At 37.6% G+C, this 23,053-nt stretch overlaps 1 protein-coding gene across 3 annotated transcripts in view; it reads left to right on the forward strand.

The window, feature by feature from the left end:
- LYPD6 (LY6/PLAUR domain containing 6) overlaps positions 1 to 23,053 on the forward strand; it is a 141,942-nt gene that overhangs the window by 108,858 nt on the left and 10,031 nt on the right. For all 3 annotated transcript variants that reach the window (XM_054479039.2, XM_054479040.2, XM_063647462.1), the window contains one exon: positions 8,408 to 8,506. In XM_054479039.2, coding sequence (XP_054335014.1) covers positions 8,408 to 8,506 — 99 coding nt within the window. The remainder of the gene's footprint in view (positions 1 to 8,407; positions 8,507 to 23,053) is intronic.

A 23,053-nucleotide genomic window follows, 5' to 3' on the forward strand; every position in this document is an offset into this window, starting at 1 on the left:
TCTTGTTAGAGTGAAGTTACTATGAATGGCTCCTACTTGGCCAGAAGTTTGTTTATTCTGTCCCTTTTTTTTTTTTTTTTTTTTTTTGAGACAGAGTCTCACTCTGTCGCCCAGGCTGGAGTGCAGTGGTGCGATCTTGGCTAACTGCAAGCTCCGCCTCCTGGTTTCATGCCATTCTCCTGCCTCAGCCTCCCGAGAAGCTGGGACTACAGGCGCCCGCCACCAGGCCTAAATTTTTTTTTTTTTTTTTTTGTATTTTTAGTAGAGACGGGTTTCACCATGTTAGCCAGGGTGGTCTCCATTTCCTGACCTCGTGATCTGCCCGCCTCGGCCTCCCAAAGTGCTGGGATTACAGACGTGAGCCACCGCGCCTGGCCTATTCTGTCCACTTTTAAATCAGTATTAACTTCTAATTTCTTTGAACTATTTTAGAAGTTTGTGGTGTGTGTTTTCACACTTTGATTTTTTAAATGGCGTGGTTCTATGTCCTTGAGCACTAGACCATATTAAGATGTAGTCTCTACAAATAAGCAGTTATCTGTTGAACATAGACCGTAAAAAATATCTGAGGGAAGTATGGGATTAGTTTGATTTTGAATTATTTATATAGTCACCTCACTTTGTAGATGAAGGCACAAACAGCGTTCTTTTGTGAGTGAGCCACATTTCATTAATGTTACAGTGTGTAACATGAAGCTCGGAACCTGCTGAAGGAGAAATATAGTGATGCTGGAGATATGAGAAGACACACACACATTTTCTGTACCAGACAAACAGAAGCTATTTTCACCTCATTCCGATGCCCGGAACAGCCATCCCTGATAATAACTGGGGAGAGATTGGAACTCAGGCTGGGAAAATTCAGCCTCCCATGACTAATCTTTTTTGCTCCCTGGTTTCCTAATCTTTGAAGTTTCTGAACATTTAAAAGAAAGAAACTTCGTGGCTTTCAAATCTGAAGCACTGTCGTCAATAATGTTCTTTTCTGTAATCCTTGTGTCATTTGTTGTTGAGTTTTTCTTTGCTTGTTTTTATGTGAAAAATGAATTTCATCCCAGCCTATGATTCAAATACCAAATCAAATAAAAACTTTCAAAACAAGAGTTACTATTAAGAGAAATGGAGCTGCTTATTTGGTAGTCAGACATTGTAAGAGATAGCAGAGTTTAATATACTAAGTGGCTGCGACCTATTCTTGGCCTCCATTTCTTTCCTTAGAATAGAAAGAAACCTTTCCTAAGAATATCCAATTTTCCTCTGGTTGCATGTTTTGAATCTTTCCTTAATCATGTGCACCAAAGAGCTGTATTCCTGTGGGGGCTTGTTTGTGCCCACGTAGAGAGCCAAATAAGTTTGTTCAGACTGTACTACGTAAGCCTTAGAGAGTAAGGGGACTTTCTAGGAAGGTACCAGATAATGTATTTATTTCTGTCAGAAATATGTTCATATTAAAATTTTACTTACAATATTTTGTTGCCAAGTGGACTGAGAAAAAAGATACATTTATTAGATTTCTAGAATTTTTATATTTGCATCCAGTTTTCAGAAACAATGGAAGTTAATTTGGTAAGAATAGAAAAATGTTTGGATGCATTACACATCAGTGTACCTTTCAAAACAAAAGTCTGTTCTCACCACGGTTCTGGTAACTGAAGGCCTTTGTCTAGGCAAAAGTTCCAAGAGATGGAAACAAAGACTAAATCTTTTCTGATACCGTACAAATGAATTATGGTCGGTTGAACTATGGCTGACCATGAGAGTTAATGGACAGATTATTTTACAGGAAGTAACTGGGCACTTTGGCGTTTCTTTTTTTCTTTACAATCACCTTCTCTTAAGGGACCAAGGACTTATGCCCTGAAATACAGAGTACTGAGCTTATTAACTCTGTGATCAAGAGCCAAATTAGATTCATTCACAGCTGGGGCCACAACAATTTGAAACTCCGCTTGCTCTACAGTACTTTGAAGTAACAAAGAAGCAAATAGCACATCTCTTAGGAACCTCTTTCCTTCCTTTAAAAAAAAAAAAAACCTCTTTATCAGATGCAGTATCAATTAGCAAGTTACTGGAGATAGTTGTTCATCTGTAGACCTCATTTCTGACAAAATATCTCGAGGGAAGAATTTAACCATTTACTTGTATTATACCTTAATTATCCACTGAAAGCAGTATGTTTGCAGAGATTTGTCATTAATCAGGATGTGATTATTCACTAATTGGTATTACCTGCCAAGATGTCAGTAAAAGTTCCTACAGGCAAATATTAAACTCTAGCCATTGAGAATGTGCACAGATATGGAGCTGTAGATTCTAAAAGAAAACTCACCAAAAATGAGATAATTTGGTTGTCAATGATATGTGCTGATAAACTCAGAGATAAAAGAATTTAAGCAAAGCTTCATTTTGCTGCCATAGTATTTTAGTTCCCACTCCTGTTTAAATTTCAATATACTTTGGGTTCATTTTCAGAATCCAGGCCTCTTATGTAAGAAATAAGTGTTTATAGTATGTCACTTGTCTCACAAAAGATCATTTTGAAAAGTCTATTAAGTAATTCAAATTTGTGAACACTACAACTTACTAGTGTTAGGGTCTCAATAAGTTTGTTCTTGGAGTAGCTGGATCGTCAATCTTCATTCAGAATTCTTAATTTATCTCTTTGATGGGAAAGTTTCCAGGAATAACTAATTCAGTATTCCATCCAAAAATTTTACTGGCTGCAGTGACAGACAGATAAAATTGGATGCCCCAGTGAATTAATCATGCAAACTGAAGTGGTATGAGTAGCTTGCAGCCATAAACCTTGGTGAATATGAGGATCATTTTTCTGAGAAATGCACTTCTTTGACAAATGCTTTATATCTTTTCTTTTCCAAAATGTCTACTTTGATCATTCTGCTTCAAATTTTACAAGCTATTTTAAAGTCCAATCTTTGAAAGTTGTTTATATATTAAGTATTTTAAACTTGATAGGGAAACTTTTTTAATGTATCCAATGAGGACAATTTCCTAAAATATTTTATATGATTAATTAAAATATCTGCAAGAGTATTGCATGGCTTTGGCATTTGAGAACCTGTTTTGTTTTTGTTTTTTTAATTCTTCAGCCATGTACAGGAATACCTTAGAGATTATTGCAGGATCAGTTCCAGAGCACCACAACAAAGCAATTATCACAATAAAGCAAGTTATGCAAATTTGTTGGTCTCCTTGTGCATATAAAAGTTATGTTTATATTATACCATAGTCTATTAAGTGTGGAATAGCATTATGTCTAAAAAACAATGTGCATATCTTTTTTTTTTTTTTTTTTTGAGGCAGGGCTTGGCTCTGTGGCCCAGGCTGGAGTGCAGTGGTGCAATCTCAGTTTACTGCAGCCACTGCCACCTAGGCTCAAGCGATTCTCCCACCTCAGCCTCCTGAGTAGCTGGGACCACAGGTGTGCACCACCACGCCTGGCTAATTTTTGTATTTTTAGTAGAGACGGGATTTCTTCATGTAGCTAAGGCTGGTCTTGAACTTGTGAGCTCTAGCTATCCACGTGACTCGGCCTCCCAAAGTGCTGAGATTACATCGTTGGCCACCATGTTCCACCAACAATGTGCGTATCTTAATTTAAAAAGACTTTATTGCTAAAAATGCTAAGATCATCTGAGCCTTTAGTGAGTTGTAATCTTTTTTTCTGGTGGAGGGTCTTGCCTTGATATTGATGGCTGTTGAATGATCACGGTGATGGTTGCTGAAGGCTGGGGTAGCTGTGGCAATTTTTAAAAATAAGGCAACAATGAAGTTTACCATATCAGCTGATTCTGCCCTTCACAAAAGATTTCTCAGTAGCATGTGATGCTGTTTGACAGCATTCTACTCACAGGAGAACTTCTTTCAAAATTGGAATTAATCTTCTCAAAACCCTGCCACTGCTTTATCAACAGTTCTGTGATGTTCTAAATCCTTTTTTGTCATTTCAACAATGTTCACAGCATCTTCACCAGGAGTAGATTCCATCTCAAGAAACGGCTTTTTTTTTTGCTCGTTCGTAAGAAGCCAACTCCTCATTCATTTAACTTCTATCGTGAGATTACAGCAGTTCAGTCACCTTTTCAGGCTCCGCTTCTAATTCTAGTTCTCTTGCTGTGTCCACCACATCTGCAGTTACTTTCTCTACTGAAATCAAAGTCATCCGTGATGGTTGGAATCATGTATTTCCAAACTGCTGTTAATGTTGACATTTTGACCACCTGTGAATCACAAATGTTCTTAATGGCACCTAGATGATTAATCCTTTCTAGAAGGGATTTTAATTTACTTTGCTCATATTCATTAGCAAAATCATGATCTATGGCAGCTATAGGCTTACAAATACATTTCTTAAATAATAAAACTTGAAACTCAAAATGACTTCTTGATCCATCAACTACAAAAGGGATGTTGGGATCACAGGCATGAAAACGACATTAATTTCCTTGTAGATCTCCATCAGAGCTCTTGAGTGACCAGCTGTATTGCCAATGAGCAGTAGTATTTTGAAAGAAATATTTTTTTTCTGAGCAGTAGATCCCAACAGGGGGCTTACAATATTCAGTAGACAATTCTGTAAATAAATGTGCTGTCATCCAGGCTTTGTTGTTCCATTTATAGAGCACAGAGTAGATTTAACATAATTTTTAAAGTCTCAAGGATTTTAAGAATAAATTAGCATTGGCTTCAATTTAAAAGTCACCAGCTGTATTAGCACCTAACAAAAGAATCAGCCTATCCTTTGAAGCCAGGCATTGACTTTTCTCTCTAGCTATGAAAGTCCTAGATGTCATCTTTCAATATAAGGCTGTTTTGTCTACACTGAAAATCTGTTTAGTGTCATCTTCAGTGATCTTAACTAGATTTTCTGGATAACTTGCTGCAACTTCCTCATTAGCACTTTCCATTTTACCTTATGATTTTATGTTATGGAAATGGATTTTTTCCTTAAACCTTGTGAACCATTCTCTGCTAGCTGCAGACTTTTCTTCTGCAGCTTCTTCATGTCTCTCAGCCTTTATAGAACTAATGAGAGTTAGGACCTTGACTTGGATTAGGCTTTGGTTTAAGGGAATGCTGTGGCTGGTTTGATCTTCTATCCAGACCACTCAAACTTTCTCTGTATCAGCAAAAAGGCTGTTCTACATTCTTAACATTCGTGTATTCATTAAAGTAGCACTTTTAACTTCCTTCAAGAACCTTTCCTTTATATTTACAACTTGGCTAACTGGCACAAGAGGCCTAGCTTTCAGCCTATCTCAGCTTTCAACATGCCTTCCTCACCAGTCTTAATCATTTTTAGGTTTTGATTTAAAGTGAAAATTGTGTTACTCTTCCTTTCACCTGAACACTTAGAGGCATTTGTAGGGATACTAGTTGGCCTAATTTCTGTATTGTTGTATCTCAGGAAATATGGAGGTCTGGGGCAGGGAAAGGGAGAGAGAGAGAGAGAGATGGAAGAATAGCAGGTCGTTGGAGCAGTCAAAACATACACATTTATTCAGTTCATCATTTTATGTGGGTGCAGTTTGTGGTGCCCCCAAACAATTATAATAGTATTTCAGAGATTACTGATCACAAGTCACCATACAGATACAAAAGTAATGGAAAAGTTTGACATATTGCAAGCATTCCCAAAATGTGACACAGATATGAAGTGAGCATGTGCAATTGGAAAATGACACTGATAGACTTGCTCAATGCAGGTTTGCCACAAAACTTCAATTTGTAAAAATACAGTATCTGCAAAGTGTGCTAAAATGAATTGTGATACAACAAGGTATATCTGCCCTTACCTAAATAGAACCTTTCAATTCAAATGTAACCCATTTTTCTATAGGTGGGTAATGTGAAGGTATAAAAAGTATTTGTTTATAGCTTATAAAATACTTCTCTTTATCACAATTATATGACATTTTCCCCCTATTAAAAATTCCTCATGAAAATGGAGTGGTTGGATGGCTGTGTCTAAGCTGCTTTCCATCATTTTGTAAAATGATCTATGTACTTTTTCTATCATTCTGTTTATGAATTTGAGTTACTGTGTGAGAGACTTAGAGCATGCAAATGGGCCATAAAAAGTTCCGATTACTTGTCTTTTTTAGACTGTTTATGACTTTTGATCATGATACATTATTTGATATTGTCATAGTCAGGTCTGTGAAGTAATGCAAGCATGTACATGGATGGGCAGCTATTCTCGGCAAGGTGAAAATCAAAGTGATATCTGGTCCATCATTCTGGCCTTAAGCTGCTGCCTTCTCCTTCATTTATTTTTGATAACATATCTAATTGGTTCCATGTGGGCAGAGCAATTTACCCTGAGATGATTATTTCCGCCAGTGGGATATGCAGGCTCAGCCATCTGCGAGGGAGAACAGTTGGCTCCTGCAGATGAAGTGTTTGAGTGTTTGCAGCTTTCAAATAGGCCAGGTAATTTTACAAATTAAACAACACAAGTTTTGTTTATGAAAGGCAAAACTCTTAAGTAGTGAAGCAAGCAAATGATTAGAGCTAAATGCACGTCAGTGGTAAGGACAAAGAACAGCTGGGCCTGACATTCCTCGGTGATCCTCATCTTTTTGTGGAGAGAAGGCCTTGGGTGCCCGCGACAATCTCCAGAGCTCAAATCTCATGTGACCCCTCCTCACCTGAGCTTATAGGTGAAGAATAGAAGCACTTGGAGGACAGTTCCTTCTGAAGGCAGGAAGAGGCAACTCTCCAGTGGGAGCAGTAGGAAGAGATAAGTGGGGCTTCCTGGAATGGCCTAGTCCTCAGGCTAGAACTGGTAGCCTCTGGTGCCTCATCCCCATGTCCCCTCAGCATCTAGCTTCTATGGACATGGGTCCGAAAGGCACCTGAAGAGGGTCACCTCTGCATGGGCAGCATATATTTTAGCAATGAAGACTCTTCTCTTAGCTAAGGCTTACCATCTCCAAGGATTCATAATGACATCAGGTCTGAACAGATAAAAATTTTACAATGTACCAGAGAAATTGCCACTTTTGTAGATTGAAATGGTCAAACATCAGGAAATTTTGTGATGATTCAACCCAATATTTTTATTCGCATGTTGACATCTGTGTATAAGTTGACATGAGTAAGTTATGAGAAATCCAGAGAATGCCTTTTTAATTAAAATTTTTATTGAGATAATTTTAAAGTCATACGCAATTTTAGGACATAGTACATGATGCTGAGTGTGGTAGTTTATGCCTATAATCCTAGCAGTTTGGGAGGCCGAGGCTGGAAAATCCCTTGAGGCCAGGAGTTCGAGAAATAATACAGTGAGATCCCATGTACCCATTATCCAGTTGGTCCCAGTGGTGACATTTTGAAAAACTAAAGCATAGGCTGGGTGTGGTGGCTCATACCTGTAATCCCAGCACTTTGGGAGGCCAAGGAGGGTGGATCACCTGAGGTCAGGAGTTCAAGACTAGCCTGGCCAACATGGTAAAACTCCATCTCTACTAAAAATACAAAATTAGCCGGGTATGGTGGCACATGCCTGTAATCCCAGCTACTTGGGAGGCTGAGGCAGGAGAATCGCTTGAACCCGGGAGAAGGAGGTTGCCATGAGCCGAGATTGTGCCACTGCACTCCTGCCTGGGCAACGAGAGTGAAAGTCAGAAAAAAAGAAAAGAAAGAAAGAAAAGAAAAACTATAGCATAATACCACAACCATTATATTAATATCAACACAATCAGTCTACCAATGTCATTCTGATTTCCCTAATTTTACTCTGTGTGTGTACATTTAGTTCTACCTAATTTTATCATGTGTAGGTTTGTGTATCCTCCACCACAGTCGAGACACTGAAGAGTTTCAGTAACACAAGGGTTCCTCCTACTGGCCTCAAACCCACCTCTCTCCCCACCTCTCCACCCCTACTCCCACCTCTGCCATCCCTAACCCCTGACAACCACTAATCATTTCAAAAATGTCATATAAATGGAACCATGCAATATATAACCTTTTGGGATGGGCTTTATTCACTCCAGATAATTTCCTGGAAACTCACCCAAGTTGTTGAAAGTAGTAATAGTTCATTCCTTTTTATTGCTGACTAATGTTCCATAGTATGGATGTCCAACAGTTTGTTTAACCATTCACCCACTGAAGGACATCGAGGATATTTCCAGTTTTGGGGCTATTACAAATAAAGTTCCTGTTGACATTTGTGTACAGATTTGTGCATGAATACAAATGTTCATTTCTCAGGGATAGATGCCCAAGAGTAAAGTTGCTGGGTCATATGGTAGTTGAAGGTTTAAGAAACTGCTAAGTTGTCTTGAGAATCCTTTCTTTAAAATAATGAAAATGTCAACTTCACAGGATTCTGTGCCTTGTCTAAAAATTAATCTTTTCTCTTAATCCTTTTTTTTAGCCACACCATATCCTGGTGGATTTAAATGTTTCACCTGTGAAAAGGCAGCAGACAATTATGAGTGCAACCGATGGGCTCCAGACATCTACTGCCCTCGAGGTAAACTCTCAGTAGACTGATTGGGGTCCCCTGGGCTGTCTATGAGTGAACAGCCCTTTTGACTTTGGTGATGTATAAAGAGAGGCATGCTTGCAATCTCAGCTGCTCCTCTTGTCTAAGGCTATTCGATCTTTTGTACCACACCAATAACTTATCAGAGATTCTCAGAGATATAAACGGAGCATAGGATTGTTTCCTTTCTCATGAAGTATTTTTGGCACTCCACAGGAGGTGATACCTTCATCTGTACCCCCAGGCCCAGTCAAATGTAGGACAAGAGAACAGCCAGTCTGTCTGCCACTCTTTGAGGCATTAGTCAGTGCATAGTAACCTCTTTTATGTAATGTATGAATTGATGTTCATATAAAGATTCCATTGATTACATATCTTGCCAGAGACTTTCATGCAGTCTCTAGAATTTAGAATTCTGAATGTCATCATTGCACAAATAAAATCCCTGAGATTTTTAAACTATTAAGTTTTGAAGGATGAGATGAACACTGAACTGAAGCATGGAATTTTGACCCAAAGGCCCATTTCAAAATAAAGAAATACCCATTATATTCATGTCTCTTTTATCCTATCAAAAAAAAAATAGATGGTTATATTTGGCTACGGAGTCACTGTTAACTGGCTATTTTACTTTGGAGGAAAATCTATTTATTTGGTGGGGGTAGAGATAATGAGCACAGGGAATTTTATTGACAAATGTTCGAGTGAGTAGTTAGATGGGTTTCACTGCTGATCTAATTCAGTTGTTAAAATGGCTTGGACACAACACCACCAAATCAATTATTTTTCAACATAACACAAGTATTATATAAGAGTTCTCATAATTAACCCAGTGAATGGTATTCTGCCTCTCATGGAGGATTGGAAATTGGGAGAGCATGGAAACTAAAATTAAAGGAAACATGTCAACTATCCAAGCTAGTACTCTAACCCAGGAGTCTCCACTCCACCTAGTGTGTGCAGTAGAAACACCTGTGGAATTTTTCAAAGAAATCACTGAAAGCTTTGCCCTGCCTAGACCAGTGGTTTTCAAACTTCAGCAGCAGCATCATTCTCCAGAGAGCTTATTAAAACATAGATTTCTGCTCCCACCCACTTCTTCACCCACATTTCTGATTCAGTGGGTCTGAGATAGGGCCTGAGAATTCGCATTTCTAAAGTGTTGTCAGGTGATGAGTTAAGAATCACAGCTCTACACAAATTGAACCAGCATTCTGAGATTAGGGCCCTGCATTGGTACTTTAAATATTGCAGTTGATTCTAATGAAAAGTCAGGGGCAAGAGCCACAGGGAGCTCCTCTATATAAGAAAGAGAAATATAGTGTTGTCATTTCTAGGCTCTTCTTGTTGACTTTTAGGTAGAGATGACAATGGGGTCTATAGGGCAGAGAAAAACATGGAAGCACTAAAGATTGGCTTAACTGAAAACTAGATATCCGGCCATCTGAGTAATCAAAAATAAGTTTTATTGCCATCTGTAGTCACTGCTCATTTCCAAATGGGCCAGTATTTTCTAACATTACCACTGTGGAATGAACATTGCTAATGGATCTGGTTAAACCACTGCTTCTCAGACTTGGCTGTCTATTGAAATTACCTGGTAAACTTTCGAAAGCACTAACACCTAGATTTATTCCCAGCGATTCATATTAAATGGTCTAGCTAGGCATAAGGATTTTTAAAAGCCCTCCAAATGGTTCTAATATGCAACCAAATTTGAGAACCATCATGAACAGTGACTTCAGGCAAAACCAAGATGATTTGCTTTGTATATCTAGTCATCTTTTGGTTGGTTCCTGTGTGATAAAGCTGGCTGATTTGCTTTTGAATCTGTTGCCCCGTTGGTCAGAGCTAGTGTATAGGAAGCACGTTTTAGTCCACTTGTGATGCTGTCATAAAATACCTCACACTGGGTAATATATAAACAATAGAAGTTTATTTCTCGCAGTTCTTGAGGCTGGGAAGTCCCAGATCAAGGTGCTGGCAGGTTCTAGAAGGGCATAGACTCTCTGCTTTCAAGGTGACACCTTGCTGCTGCATCCTCTGGAGGGGAGGAACACTGTGCCCTCACGTGGCAGAAGACAAAAGGGGGGGAAGGGAACAGACCCACTCCCTCAAACATTTTTATAAGGGTCCTAATCCCATTCATGAGGGCTCCACACTCATGACTTAATCACCTCTTAAACGCCCCACCTCTTAATATCCTCACATTGGTGATTAAGTTGCATATGAACTTTGGGGGACACATTCGGACCATAGCAAAATGTGACTGTGCTTCTCTTGGTACTGACTGAGCTTTGAGGTAACCTTAGTGGAGATAATGCAGAGGAAAAAGGAATGTGAACTGGTATTCTCTGTAGGCTCTGGGCCACGTTTGATGGTATACAAGTATATCCCTGTCAAAAAGAAAAAGCAAGGGACCAGAAACACTGCTTGAATGCCTCTCAGAGAAAAGAGGAAGTTCCATCTTGATACTTTCTTTTGTGGTCATAATCTATCATTTCAAAGTCCAGATACCTAAAGGTATTGCAGAGTGGTCTCTACACAATTTATCCTTTTCTCTTTTTTCCCCTGTACTTTTATCTTTTTGTCCTTCAATTTAAAGGGATAAATAGAGAGTCATGCACTGAGGTTCAGAACACAAAACAACCATGCTAGGCCCCTTGGGGAATTACAAAGTGAAAGATAGGAATCTGGTTTCTTCTTTCAGGGAGCAGGCGGTTTAGTTGGGCCGATAGGATCTGAACATATCAGATGTCAAAATTAGCAGGACAAAGGTAAGTGCCAAGTGGAACCTGGCATTAAGCACTGTGGGAGTTTACAGGAAAAAGAGCTATTGGGGACTGAGGTATCCAGCAAAAGCATCATGTGCTGAGAAGATTGCAGTAGCTCTACAACTTGGAACTGGAGGTCCAGCATTGGAGAGAACATGTCTTCCAGGAACTCACTCATAGCAAAGGCATAGAGACAAGACTCCCCAGGTGTGCTCAGTGGATGGGGAGAGAGCTGACCTGGGAGTAGCAGCTAGTTTGTATGAGAGAATTAGGGACCCAAAATAGTGGAGCCAGGTGATTTTTGTGGGGCCTTGAGCATCAGGTAAGGAGTGGGAACTTAAAGCTGTAACCTGAGAAGGGGTGAGGCCACACTCAGCTTCCTGCTTGGCCAGCCCTATTTCCCATGAGTCTTCCGCTCTTTCCTCCAGGTTTTCTTCAGATTTTTCTAACAATGAAAATAATGCCATTTTATTAATAAATTAAAATAGAAAATGTATTTCACTACTAGCTAACTCTAGATTTTTCTGTTTGTTAGTAGTCTGAAGCAGCTCTAGGACTACCAAAGGGCTTAGGAAGGGCAACTGAGACACTGCTATGGAAATTCTAAGATATTCCTGGGTTTTTTTTGGTTTGCTTTGTGACATAGTTAACTAGGTTTAAATTATCACCTGATGTGAAAATAATTTGTTGAAAGTGAAAAAAATCACCTCATCTAAGTATTCAATCTTATATATGCAGAATAAGTGCACACCCCAAATTGCTTAGGGGATTCACTGAATGTCAAGAATTTTCTAAAGCTAACCTCAGTCACATGCATGTGCATAGAGACATAGTGTATCTTAGCGACTGACATTCAGGGATTCAGACTTGTTTTGAGTTATTGTTTGGCCAAGTGTCAGGAAAGCTTTCTCCTGACTGGAATCACTCTTTTGGCAGTGGTGGCATCAGCTGGGCACACCTCTAGCTAACTCAGGTTCCCTGTCTCTCTTTTTTTCAGAAGGTGTGTGATACAAGGGCATTCTCCTCCGTTACATTATTGGTGCCTCTGGTGCTTCCAGATTCATAGTACCATACTCCCTTCCTAGAAATGGGAGCTTAAGATGCTCTCCATAACTGACTCTGGTTGCTTTACTTGCTTGGCTTCCATTTCATCTTTGGTCTCTGAACACTTCCTTTGCAACAACTTTAATTTTATCAGCTACTTATTATAAATCTGTTCAATTTTCTTGATTTTGTGAACCAGAATGGAAAAGGATCTTGAAATCACATTATGTGAGGAGCCAGTTGAAGGAACTGATGATCTAAAACAAGAGTTGAATGTCATGTGCTTGGATCTACTTTTGCCCATGACTTTTCTCTGTGCTGCAAGATGAAAAGATCCTAGAGAGAGGGACTGTAAAAATGGTTATTAAAAGTCTGTGGAATTAAATGTGAAGTCAACGACATTACAGTTTTTAAAAAGGCCTGTTTTGTGGAGGATAGCTAAGCCAAAGACATTATGTTCCTTCTTAATTATGAAGTACAGATGCCTCCCTCTAAGGCAAAATCTCCATTTGAAAATATTGCTGATATATAATCAGAAAAAGAAAATTCTTGAGTTAGAGAACACATATTCTTTTGGCTCCAGCTTCTATGCTGTTCACTGTTTTTCTGTAAAAGTAAAGAAAAAGCTGGACATATTTCTTGATGGCTTTTTCCAGATCGGTTGCCTGATGGTTCTTGCTATAAGCAGGAAATGTAAATGTGATCCTCAGCTCAACTGAAGACAAGACCATAGTTACAAATTTTCAGGAATGATTTCTTTATTGTTGACTTTTTTGACATGGCCCAGGCTGAAACAGACAACCTTTGTGTTTGACTTAACCTAAGGGTGGAAATTTCTTCCTTTTAGGCAATTTTACAGTTAGAATATAGCCCTCCAATTTTTTTTCATTTATACAGGAGTCTCTATTGTCTCTCTGAATCCCATGGGGACCCAACGACTTGGAATTTATTATGGCTTATCTTTTAACATTGTTCTTTCCCTAGGATAGAGAAATCAGTACCTTATCCAGTGTTGGCCCTTGACACTTTCCTTTCTGGAGAATTCATTTGTAATTTACAAAAAGTGCTGGTTACATTTTATCCAACACTTCTGGCTGCTATGTAATAAGATGTTTTTCAGATGATCTCTCATCGTATTATTGTCATCTTGCTAAGTGAAAGTCTTTTTAAAAGTAACATCCTCCTTTTTAAAAGTAATTTTAAAGTAAAGTTGAATATACATACCGCAAAGTGAAGAGATCATAAGTGCACAATTTGTGAATTTTTACAAAGTGAACATGCTGTGTTTCCACCCATATGAAGCAATAGAACCCCAGAGGCTGCTAGGGTGCCCCAGTCATTATACTCCATCCCCAAAGGTAACAATGTTGAGACTGTTATCATTGAGCATCATATATGTGGAGTTGTATAGAATGTACTCCTTGCTTTCAAACATTATGTATGTGAAATTCCTCCATGTCTTTTTGAGCAACAAAGTCATGTTTTCTCAGGGATGTATAGTAGATCATTATATGAATATACCAAAATTCATCTGTTCCACTATTGAAGGACATTTGAATTGTTTCCAGTTTCTTAACACTATGAACATTCTTCTGTATGTCTTGTGGTACGTGTTCATATGCGTTTCTGCTAGGTCTTTCCCAGAAGTGGGATTGCTAGGCATGGGGCATGTAAGCGTTGGCTTTACTAGATACTGCCTGACCGTTTACAAAATGACGGTACCACTTATAATCTCACCAGCAGTGCATGCAAGTGCTAGTTGCTGCACAATCTTGCCAACATCTAGTATTGACAGAAACAATAGAAGGTAGAAGTTAACCAGATGACATTTTTAAAGTGCTGAAAGTAAATAACGCATCCTGGAATTCTATGTGGAGGCCATCAGTCTCGCTTCTCTGAACCTCATTTCTCCTGCAGCTGCCCTGCTAGCTCTGATCTCCTATTTGTGCTCCCAGTCCCCTTGAGACCGATGAAGGTGCTGCCCTACTTCTCTGCCCCTTAGCAGAGCTTTCTGCTTGGTTTCTCAGCCTCTCCACCTGTGCAATTTTTGAATCAGCAAATGCCTCGAGGGGAGAACAGGTATAGAATGTCAGGCACCACTCAGGGGGCTTGTCTTTTCTCTGGTACCTTGCTCTTTAAATCCAGTCTACAACGGCAGGCCTGTGCTTTCACACAGATTTTTGTTGTTTACATTTTAATTGGCTATTTTAATTTTATTCTGTTTCTTGGTAAGACAATGTAAGCCATCCCATTTCAGCTGGCATTATAATTCTCGGAATTAGTCTTAGAACTTTTCTAGCAAGTTTTTTTTTTTTTTTTTTTTTGAGACAGAGTCTTGCTGTATTGCCCAGGGTAGAGTGCAGTGGTGCGATCTCAGCTCACTGCAAGCTCCGCCTCCCAGGTTCACGCCATTCTTCTGCCTCAGCCTCCCGTGTAGCTGGGACTGCAGGCGCCTGCCACCACGCCCGACTAATTTTGTGTATTTTTAGTAGAGATGGGGTTTCATCATGTTAGCCAGGACGGTCTTGATCTCCTGACCTCATGATCCACCCGCCTTGGCCTCCCAAGGTGCTGGGATTATAGGTGTGAGCCACCACGCCTGGCCTCCAGCAAGTTTTTAACCTTAAGTTCTGTCAGCCTGTACAAGACTTTTTTTCGTACACTGAGAGCATCTAACCTTCTCCAATTCACAGTATTTTGTCCAAATATATTTTACAAATCCAGTTGCCTCAGCTGGGACGCTTCCATTTGATGGTCTGCCTTATCACTTTTATCCTGACCACTGTTCACCATAAAGTCCTATCTGTCCTCACTACCTTTGCATACCTTCCCAACTGCCTTTTTGGAGTTGGCCTTGGTAATAAGTACATTGCCTCCTGAATTTCAGTGGTTAGTTTTAAAAGAAGTTCCTCTAGTGAGAGGTTCATTAAGAAATGTGGATGAATATTTTTTAAAAGAAAATAGGGAAGTCTCCATTTGGCAGCTTCCTCAAAAGGTGCTGACTTCAGGGTAGAGGAGACCAACCAGTTACGATTCAGTCAGTTTGATGAGCATTATTTGTTTTTAATTTCTGCCTTGTGGAATTTTTTACTTGGGACAAGAGGAGAAAATGCATCTTTTTAAAAGATCTATGGAGAATAATTGTTAAGAGCAGAAAGGCCAAAACAATAATCTGGTGCCTGAAAGCAGAGACTGTAGTAATTACTAATAAGGGTAAGTTTTAAATAATTCAGTTTATCTGCAACTCAATTTGTAGTTCATCCTTTTCTTGAGTCTATTTTCTTTCATCTTGGGCTCTTTTTTTCTTTCGCTTTCAATTATGCTGAGCTTTGAAGTATAGTATACATACTGAATAGTAAATAGCGTGATGGACTTTCACAAATTGAATACTCCATGTAAGCAGCACCCTGATTAAGAAATGACCGGCATCTTAGAAGCTCCTTGCATGCCTGTTTTCAGTCACTTTTCCTACCACCAAGGGTCGCTGTTATAGACTGACTTGTGTCCTCCCCATTTTTCCCCCTACCTGCTCTCAAATTCTTATGTTGAAGTCCTAACCTCTAGTACCTCAGAATGAGACCATATTTGGAAATAGTCTTTAGAGAGGTAATTAAGTGAGGTCATTCAGGTGGGCCCTGATCCAGTCTGACAAGTATCCTTATAAGAAGAGATTGGAACACAGACAGGAACCGAGGGAAGCTGATGTGAAGACCCAAGGAAAAGTCTGCCCAAAAAGAGAGGCCTCAGAACAAACCAGCCTTGGCCAACACCTTGATTTTCAATTTCTAGCCTCCAGGACTGTGAGAAAACCTTTGCTTAAGCATTCATTCGGTGGTTTTTTATGGCAACCCTGGAAACTAATATAGTTACCCTCCTAATTTCCAGTAGTGTAGGTTAATTTTGTCTTGCTGGGTTCTTTGTAGAAGTGGAATCATACAGTATAACTCTTTTGTGTCTGACTTCTTTCACTCAATATTATGTGAGATTCATCCATTTTGTTAGATTTAGTTTTAATCCATTCATTCTCATTGTTATGTGAACGGATACTATAATTTATTTATTCTGTCACTAATTGACATTTTTACAGCGTGTTTGTATGAACAGTTCTTCTTTGCGCATTCTAGGACTTATCATTCCTGTTGGATGTATATTGAGGAATAGAATTTTAGCTTCATAGAATATGCATAGGTTTACTTTTAGTAGTCCTGGCAAATAATTTTGAGAAGTCGTGATAGTATGTGAAAATTGCACTATTGGTAGAAGTGTAGTATTATTTCTCTTTTAAATTTGATGAGACTATTCAAATTCAATGGAAGATATATTATAGACATCATAGAACTAAATTAAAATGTTTTAATTTGGTTCACCTTTGAATGGAAGAGCTCAGCTAGATATATTCTTCCTACCCATCCATCTCTGCTGGTAATACAGAGTTTATTAGAGATTAAATGCCTGCTATTGTGTGCAATGCCCTGTGTTATATGTTGGAGAGAATGCAGACACCAATAAGAATGGGCCTGATTCTCAAGATTGTAATGTATAACACAACAGTAGATCTCAACCAGGAGCAATTCCCTCTTCCCTGCCCGAAGTATATTTGTCAATGTCTGGAGACATTCTTAGTTGTTACTGTTGGCAGTGACATTGGCATCTAGTGAGAAGAGGCTGTTGGATGCTGTTAAATGTCCTACAATTCACAGAGCAGTCTGCCCAAAACAAAATTATCTAGCCCAAAATGTCAGAAGCTGAAAACTCCCATTTCTGGAAAGAAGGAGTGGATGTACTTTTCTATTCCTCCTGCTAAGTACAACAAAAAATTCTGAACATTATTTATTAAAAAGCAAACCAAAAACATGAAAAGACTCTGAAAGGTGTAAAGAAAATGACCGACTAGTGACTTCAAGACTCAAGGAACAACACAGTGCTGAGTTCTCTAGGTTTTCTTTCAGTCTTATATATTCTAGACTTGAAGCTAAAGAAGTCAACATCCTGAAAATGCCATAGGCACTGGCAAAATAACCCCCCAACAAAAGTTTGCTCTCTAGCAAAAGGACCAGGAAGGGGGAAGCCTAGAAAGATAACTTTTAGGCAATAGCTGCTCTACTCCAGCAAAACACTATGGAAAAAATTGTAGCCCCAATCCCATACCAGCAGAGGCTGAATGGAAAGCCTTGACTTCATCCTCAATAGGCTGTAATGAGACGTCCCAACCTTTCTGCTTGGGATTGTATCAGAGAAGGACAAGTAAAGGTGACTTTTGTCCCTCCCCACCAGGCAGTAACAAGGTCTCTTCCACAGTGTCAGTGGAGACCGTGTTAGGGAACCTAGACTTTCACCTCCACCAGCAACAATGAGATGCCTCTACTTTCCTCTGACCAAGGTTGTGTCAAAGGAGGCTTAATGGAGAGTCAAGACTTCACCCTTCACTGCCACCCATTGGTATTGAGGCTACAACACATCTCCCATCCCATGGCATCAGTAGAGGCTACATGGGAAGCATTAATGAGGCACTCTTACCACTCTCAAACAGGGAGTATGAGATCAAGAGTGTCCTAACATAATAACAATATGTCCAGTCTTCAATAAAAAAAACCACTTGTCATACCAGAAAGATCTCAAACTGAATGAAAAATAGCAATCAATAGATACCAACACCAAGATAAATAGAGATGTTAGAATTATCTGGCAGGGATTTTAAAGCAGCCATAATAAAAATGTTTCAGTAAGTAATAACAAACACACTTGAAACAGATTTTAAAAATCTCATCAAATAAATAGAAAATATAAAGGAGAACCAAATGGAAATTGTAGAATTGTAACATAATGTACCTGAAATAAAAATCTCAATAGATGGGCTCAACAGCAGAATTGAAGGAACAAAGGGAAGAATTAGTGAATTTGGAAAATAGAGCAATAAAAATTATCCAATCTGAACAACAGATAGAAAATAGGCTGAGGGGAAAGAAACCTCTACAGAGCCTCAGAGATCTATGGAGCTGTAACAAATGTTTTAACACTACATCATCAGAGTTTCAAGAGAACAATAGAAAGAGGGTGAAGCTAAAAAAAGTACTCAAAGAATTAGCAGCTAAAAGTTTTTCTAAGAAGCTGAGCAAACCCCAAAGAGGACAAAACTAAAGCAATCCACACAAAAACACATAATAATCAAACTTCTAAAAACAAAAGGTCTTGAAATAGCAAGAGAAAAAGAACATCTGATATGAGAGATATTAGTTGAATGAAACGTTTTCATCAGAAACTATGGAGGCCAGAAGTCAATGGTACAATATTTTCCAACTGTTAAAAAAAGCTATCAATGCTGAATCTTATATTCAGAGAAAATATCCTTCAGGAATGTGAAGAAATTAAGACATTTTCAGGGGAACGAAAACTGAGAGAATTGGTGTCACTGGAAGACCTACCTTAAAAGAATGGCTGAAGGAAGCTCTATATGCAGAAAGGAAATGATAAAAGAAGGAAACTTGAAACATCAGAAAGGAAGAAAAAACTTAGTAAACATACTTTATACTACAATGCAGTACAACAGAATGTCCTTCTTCTCTTGAGTTTTCTGAATTATGTTTGACGGTTGAAGCAAAAATTATAATGCTGTCTGATGTGGTTCTAAATATATTGTAGAGGATTATTTAATACAAGTATATTACAGCCAGGCACAGTGGCTTATGCCTGTAATCCCAGCACTTTGGGAGACCAAGGCAGGTGGATCACCTGAGTTCAGGAGTTCAAGACCAGCCTGGTCAGGTTGATGAAACCCCATCTCTACTAAAAATACAAAAATTAGCCAGGCTTGGTGGCAGGCACCTGTAGTCCCAGCTACTCGGGAGGCTGAGGCAGGAGAATAGCTTGAATCTGGGAGGCGGAGGTTACAGTGAGCCAAGATCATACCACTGCACTCTAGCCTGGCCGACAGAGCAAGACTTCATCTCAAAAAAAAAAAAAAAAAAAATTATTACAAACAAGTGAAGGTATTAGGGCATAAAAATAGGTAAGTTTTCTACACTTCACTTTAATTGGTAAAATTATGATGCCAGCAGGATGTGATAAGTTTTGCATATAATTTAATACCTAGTGCAACAATTTTAAAAAGAGATGTACTCAAAAGCACTGTAGATAAATCACAATGGAATTCTAAAAAACGTTCATGTAACCCATAGGAATGTAAGAAAAAGAAAACAAAGAAAAGACAGAAAACAACAAAATTTGTCTTACCATATCAATAACTACCTTAAATGTAAATGGCATAAATATACAAAATAAATGAAATGTATTGACAGAATATGTTAAACCATGACCCAAATATATGTCATCTTTAATAAATTTACTTCAAAATAATTATATAAGCAAATTAAAAGAATGGAAAAAGATAATATGGAAACATTACTCAAAAGACTTCAGTGCAAACACAATTACCAGAGGCAGAGAGGAACATTATAGCATGATTTTAAAAAAGCCAATCCACTAAGAAGATATAGCAATCTTAAGTATATAAGCATCACATAACAGAGCTGAAAAATATGTGCAACAGAATAATATAAAGGAAAGGAGGACTAGATAAATCTACAATTATAGTTGGAGACTTCAACACCACTCTTTCAAAAACTGATAGAACTACAGAAAGAAAATCAGCAAAGATATAGAAGAATTCAACAGCACCATTAACCAACAGAATCTAATTGACATTTACAGAACACTCCATCCAGCAACACCAGAATATACATGGTTTTCAAGTGACCATGGAACACATACCAAAATAAACTATATCCTGGGCCATAAAGCAAACCTCAACAAACTTTTAAAAATTGAAATCATACAGAGTGTTTTCAATACACAATAGAATTAAACTAGAGATCAATGGCAGAAAGATAAAAGGAAGATCACAAAACACTTGGAAACTAACCAGTGCACATCTAAATAATCCGCAGATCAAAGATAAAGTCTTAAGGGAAATTTAAAAGACAATGAACTGAATGAAATTAAAACATATGAAAATTTGTAGGACACAGCAGAAACAGTGCTGAGACAGAAATTTATAGCATTATATGCACATATTTAAAAACAGGAAAATCAATTCTCTAAGCTCACACATCAAGAAGATGAAAAAGGAAGAGAAAAACAAACCGAAAGTAAAAACAAGACTAAGCAAAAATCAGGAAATAATAATGATAAGAATAAAACTCAATGAGAATACATATACTAAAACATTTCATTGTACACCATAAACATATACAATTTTTTTTTAATTAAAATCAATGGAGAAAAACATTAAGGTACTAAGAAAAGGAAAATAAGGGAATAGTATGAACAACTCAAAAACATAAGTTTGACAAGTTAGATGAAATGGACCATAACTCAAAAAACAAAGTGCCACAATTCACTAAAAATGAAATAAATAGTCCTATAACTCCTAAGAAATTTTTTTTATATAACTTAAAAACACCCATAAAAGAACTCTTCAGGCCCAAATAATTTCACTGGAGAATTTTACCAAATTTTAATAGAGGAATTAACACCAATTCTACATAAAATCTTCCAGAAAATGGAAGAGAAGGGGGAATACTCAATTCATTTTATGAAGCTGGAGTTACCCTGATACCAAAACCAGACCAACACAGCACCAAACAAACAAACAAACAAATACAAAATTCTAATCTATTATTTTTTACGAATATAGACACTAAAGTTTTTAACAAAATATTGGCACATAGAATATAGCAATATATGAAAAGAATTATGCACCATGAAAAAGTGGGGCTTAGTCCATGGATGCAAAGCTGGTTTAATCTCTGAAAATCAACCAATATAATCCACAGTATTAATAGGCTAAAGATGAAAAATCACATGTTCATATCAACCGATGTAAAAAAATTGGCAAAATTAAACACCATTTATGATTAAAACCTCTCAGAAAAATAGGAATAGAGAGAAACTTCTTCAACTTGAGAACATCAATAAAAAACCTACCGCTAACATTATGCTTAATGGTAAAAGACTGCGTGCATTCCTGCTAAGACAGAGAACTAGGCAATTATGTCTGCTTTCACTACTTTTATTTAGTGCAATCCTGTAGGTTCTAGCGAGTGCAATAAGACAAGAAAAGTAAATAAAAGACATACAGATTGGAAAGGAAAATATGACTGTCCTTTTTCACAGATAACATGATTTCTATGTAGAAAATTCCAACAAATGTAAAGAGAATTCCTGGAACGAATAAATGAGTTCAGCAAGGTCATAAGATATAAGATAAATTGAGAACTCAGTTGTGTTTATGCTATCAATTAACACGTGGACACTGAAATTTAAAATATACCATTTATATATACCATTTAAAAATATACCATTTAAAATATAGCATTATATTGCTCAGAAGAATTAAATACAGGTAAATCTAAGCAAAATATGTATAGGACTTGTAAGCTGAAAATTACAAAACATCAGTGAAAAAAATAAAATTTAAATAAATGGAAAGACCATGTTCATAGATTGAAAGACAGCATAGTAAAATGTCAGTTATCTACAGATTGTTATATAGGTTTAACACAATTCCTGTCAAAATCCCAGGAAGATTTTTTTTTTTTTTTTAGATATAGACAGAAGTGTTCTACAGTTTTTATGAAAGGTAAGAAACTGGTATAGCTAAAACGATTCTGAAAAAGAAGACTAAAGTGGAAGGAATCAAACTACCCTATTTCAGGATTTAATATACAGCTGTAGTAATCAAGACTGCGGTATTGACAGAGAAATAGACATATATCAATTAAACAGAATAAATAGCCCCTTAAAAATATGCCTAACTAATTTTTAACAAAGGTGTAAAAGCAATTCATTGGAGGAAAGATAGCCTTTTTAACAAATGGTACTGGAGGAACTGGACATTCACAGGCAAAAAATGAATCCCAGCCTAAGTCTCACACCTTTTACAAAAGTTAAAGTGAATCACAGACTTAAATGTGAAATATAAAAACATACAGCATTTAGGAAAAAATAGAAGAAAATCTTCATAAATCTAGGGCTAGGTGAGGTTCTTAGACTTAATACCAAAAGCATGACTCATAAAAGAAAAAATAATAAATTAGACTTCATCAAAATTTAAAACTTTTTTGTCCTGCACAAGACCCTGTTAAGAGAATGAAAATGCAAGCTATGAAATGGGAAAAATATTTGCAAATCACGTATCTGACAAAGAACTGCTATCTAGAATATATAAATAATTTTCAGAACACACCAGTAAACAAAATACATAATTAGAAAATAGGAAAAATATGAACAGACATTTCACCAAAGAAGATAACCAGATGGCAAATAAACACATGAAAACATTTAACATCATTAGCCATAAGGGAAATGCAAATTTCAAACATGAGATATTACGATACTTCTATCAGAATACCTAAAATAAAGAATAGGAAAAATGCCACATGCTAGTAAAAAGGAGGAGAAACTAGATCACTCAATATGTTGTTGATAGGAATATAAAATGGTACAGCCACTCTGGAAAGCAGCTTGGCAGTTTCTTAAACAACTAAACATGCAACTACCGTATAACCCAGCAGTTTCACTTCTGGTCACTCATACAGAGAAGTAAAAACTTATATTCACACAGAAACCTCTACACAAATGTTCATGGTAGCTTTATTAATAATATCTCTAAACTGGAAACAAACCTGGATGTCCTTTCAATGGCTGAATGGTTAAACCA

Source organism: Pongo pygmaeus, chromosome 11 (genome assembly GCF_028885625.2).
Source record: "Pongo pygmaeus isolate AG05252 chromosome 11, NHGRI_mPonPyg2-v2.0_pri, whole genome shotgun sequence".
Taxonomy (NCBI): domain Eukaryota; kingdom Metazoa; phylum Chordata; class Mammalia; order Primates; family Hominidae; genus Pongo; species Pongo pygmaeus.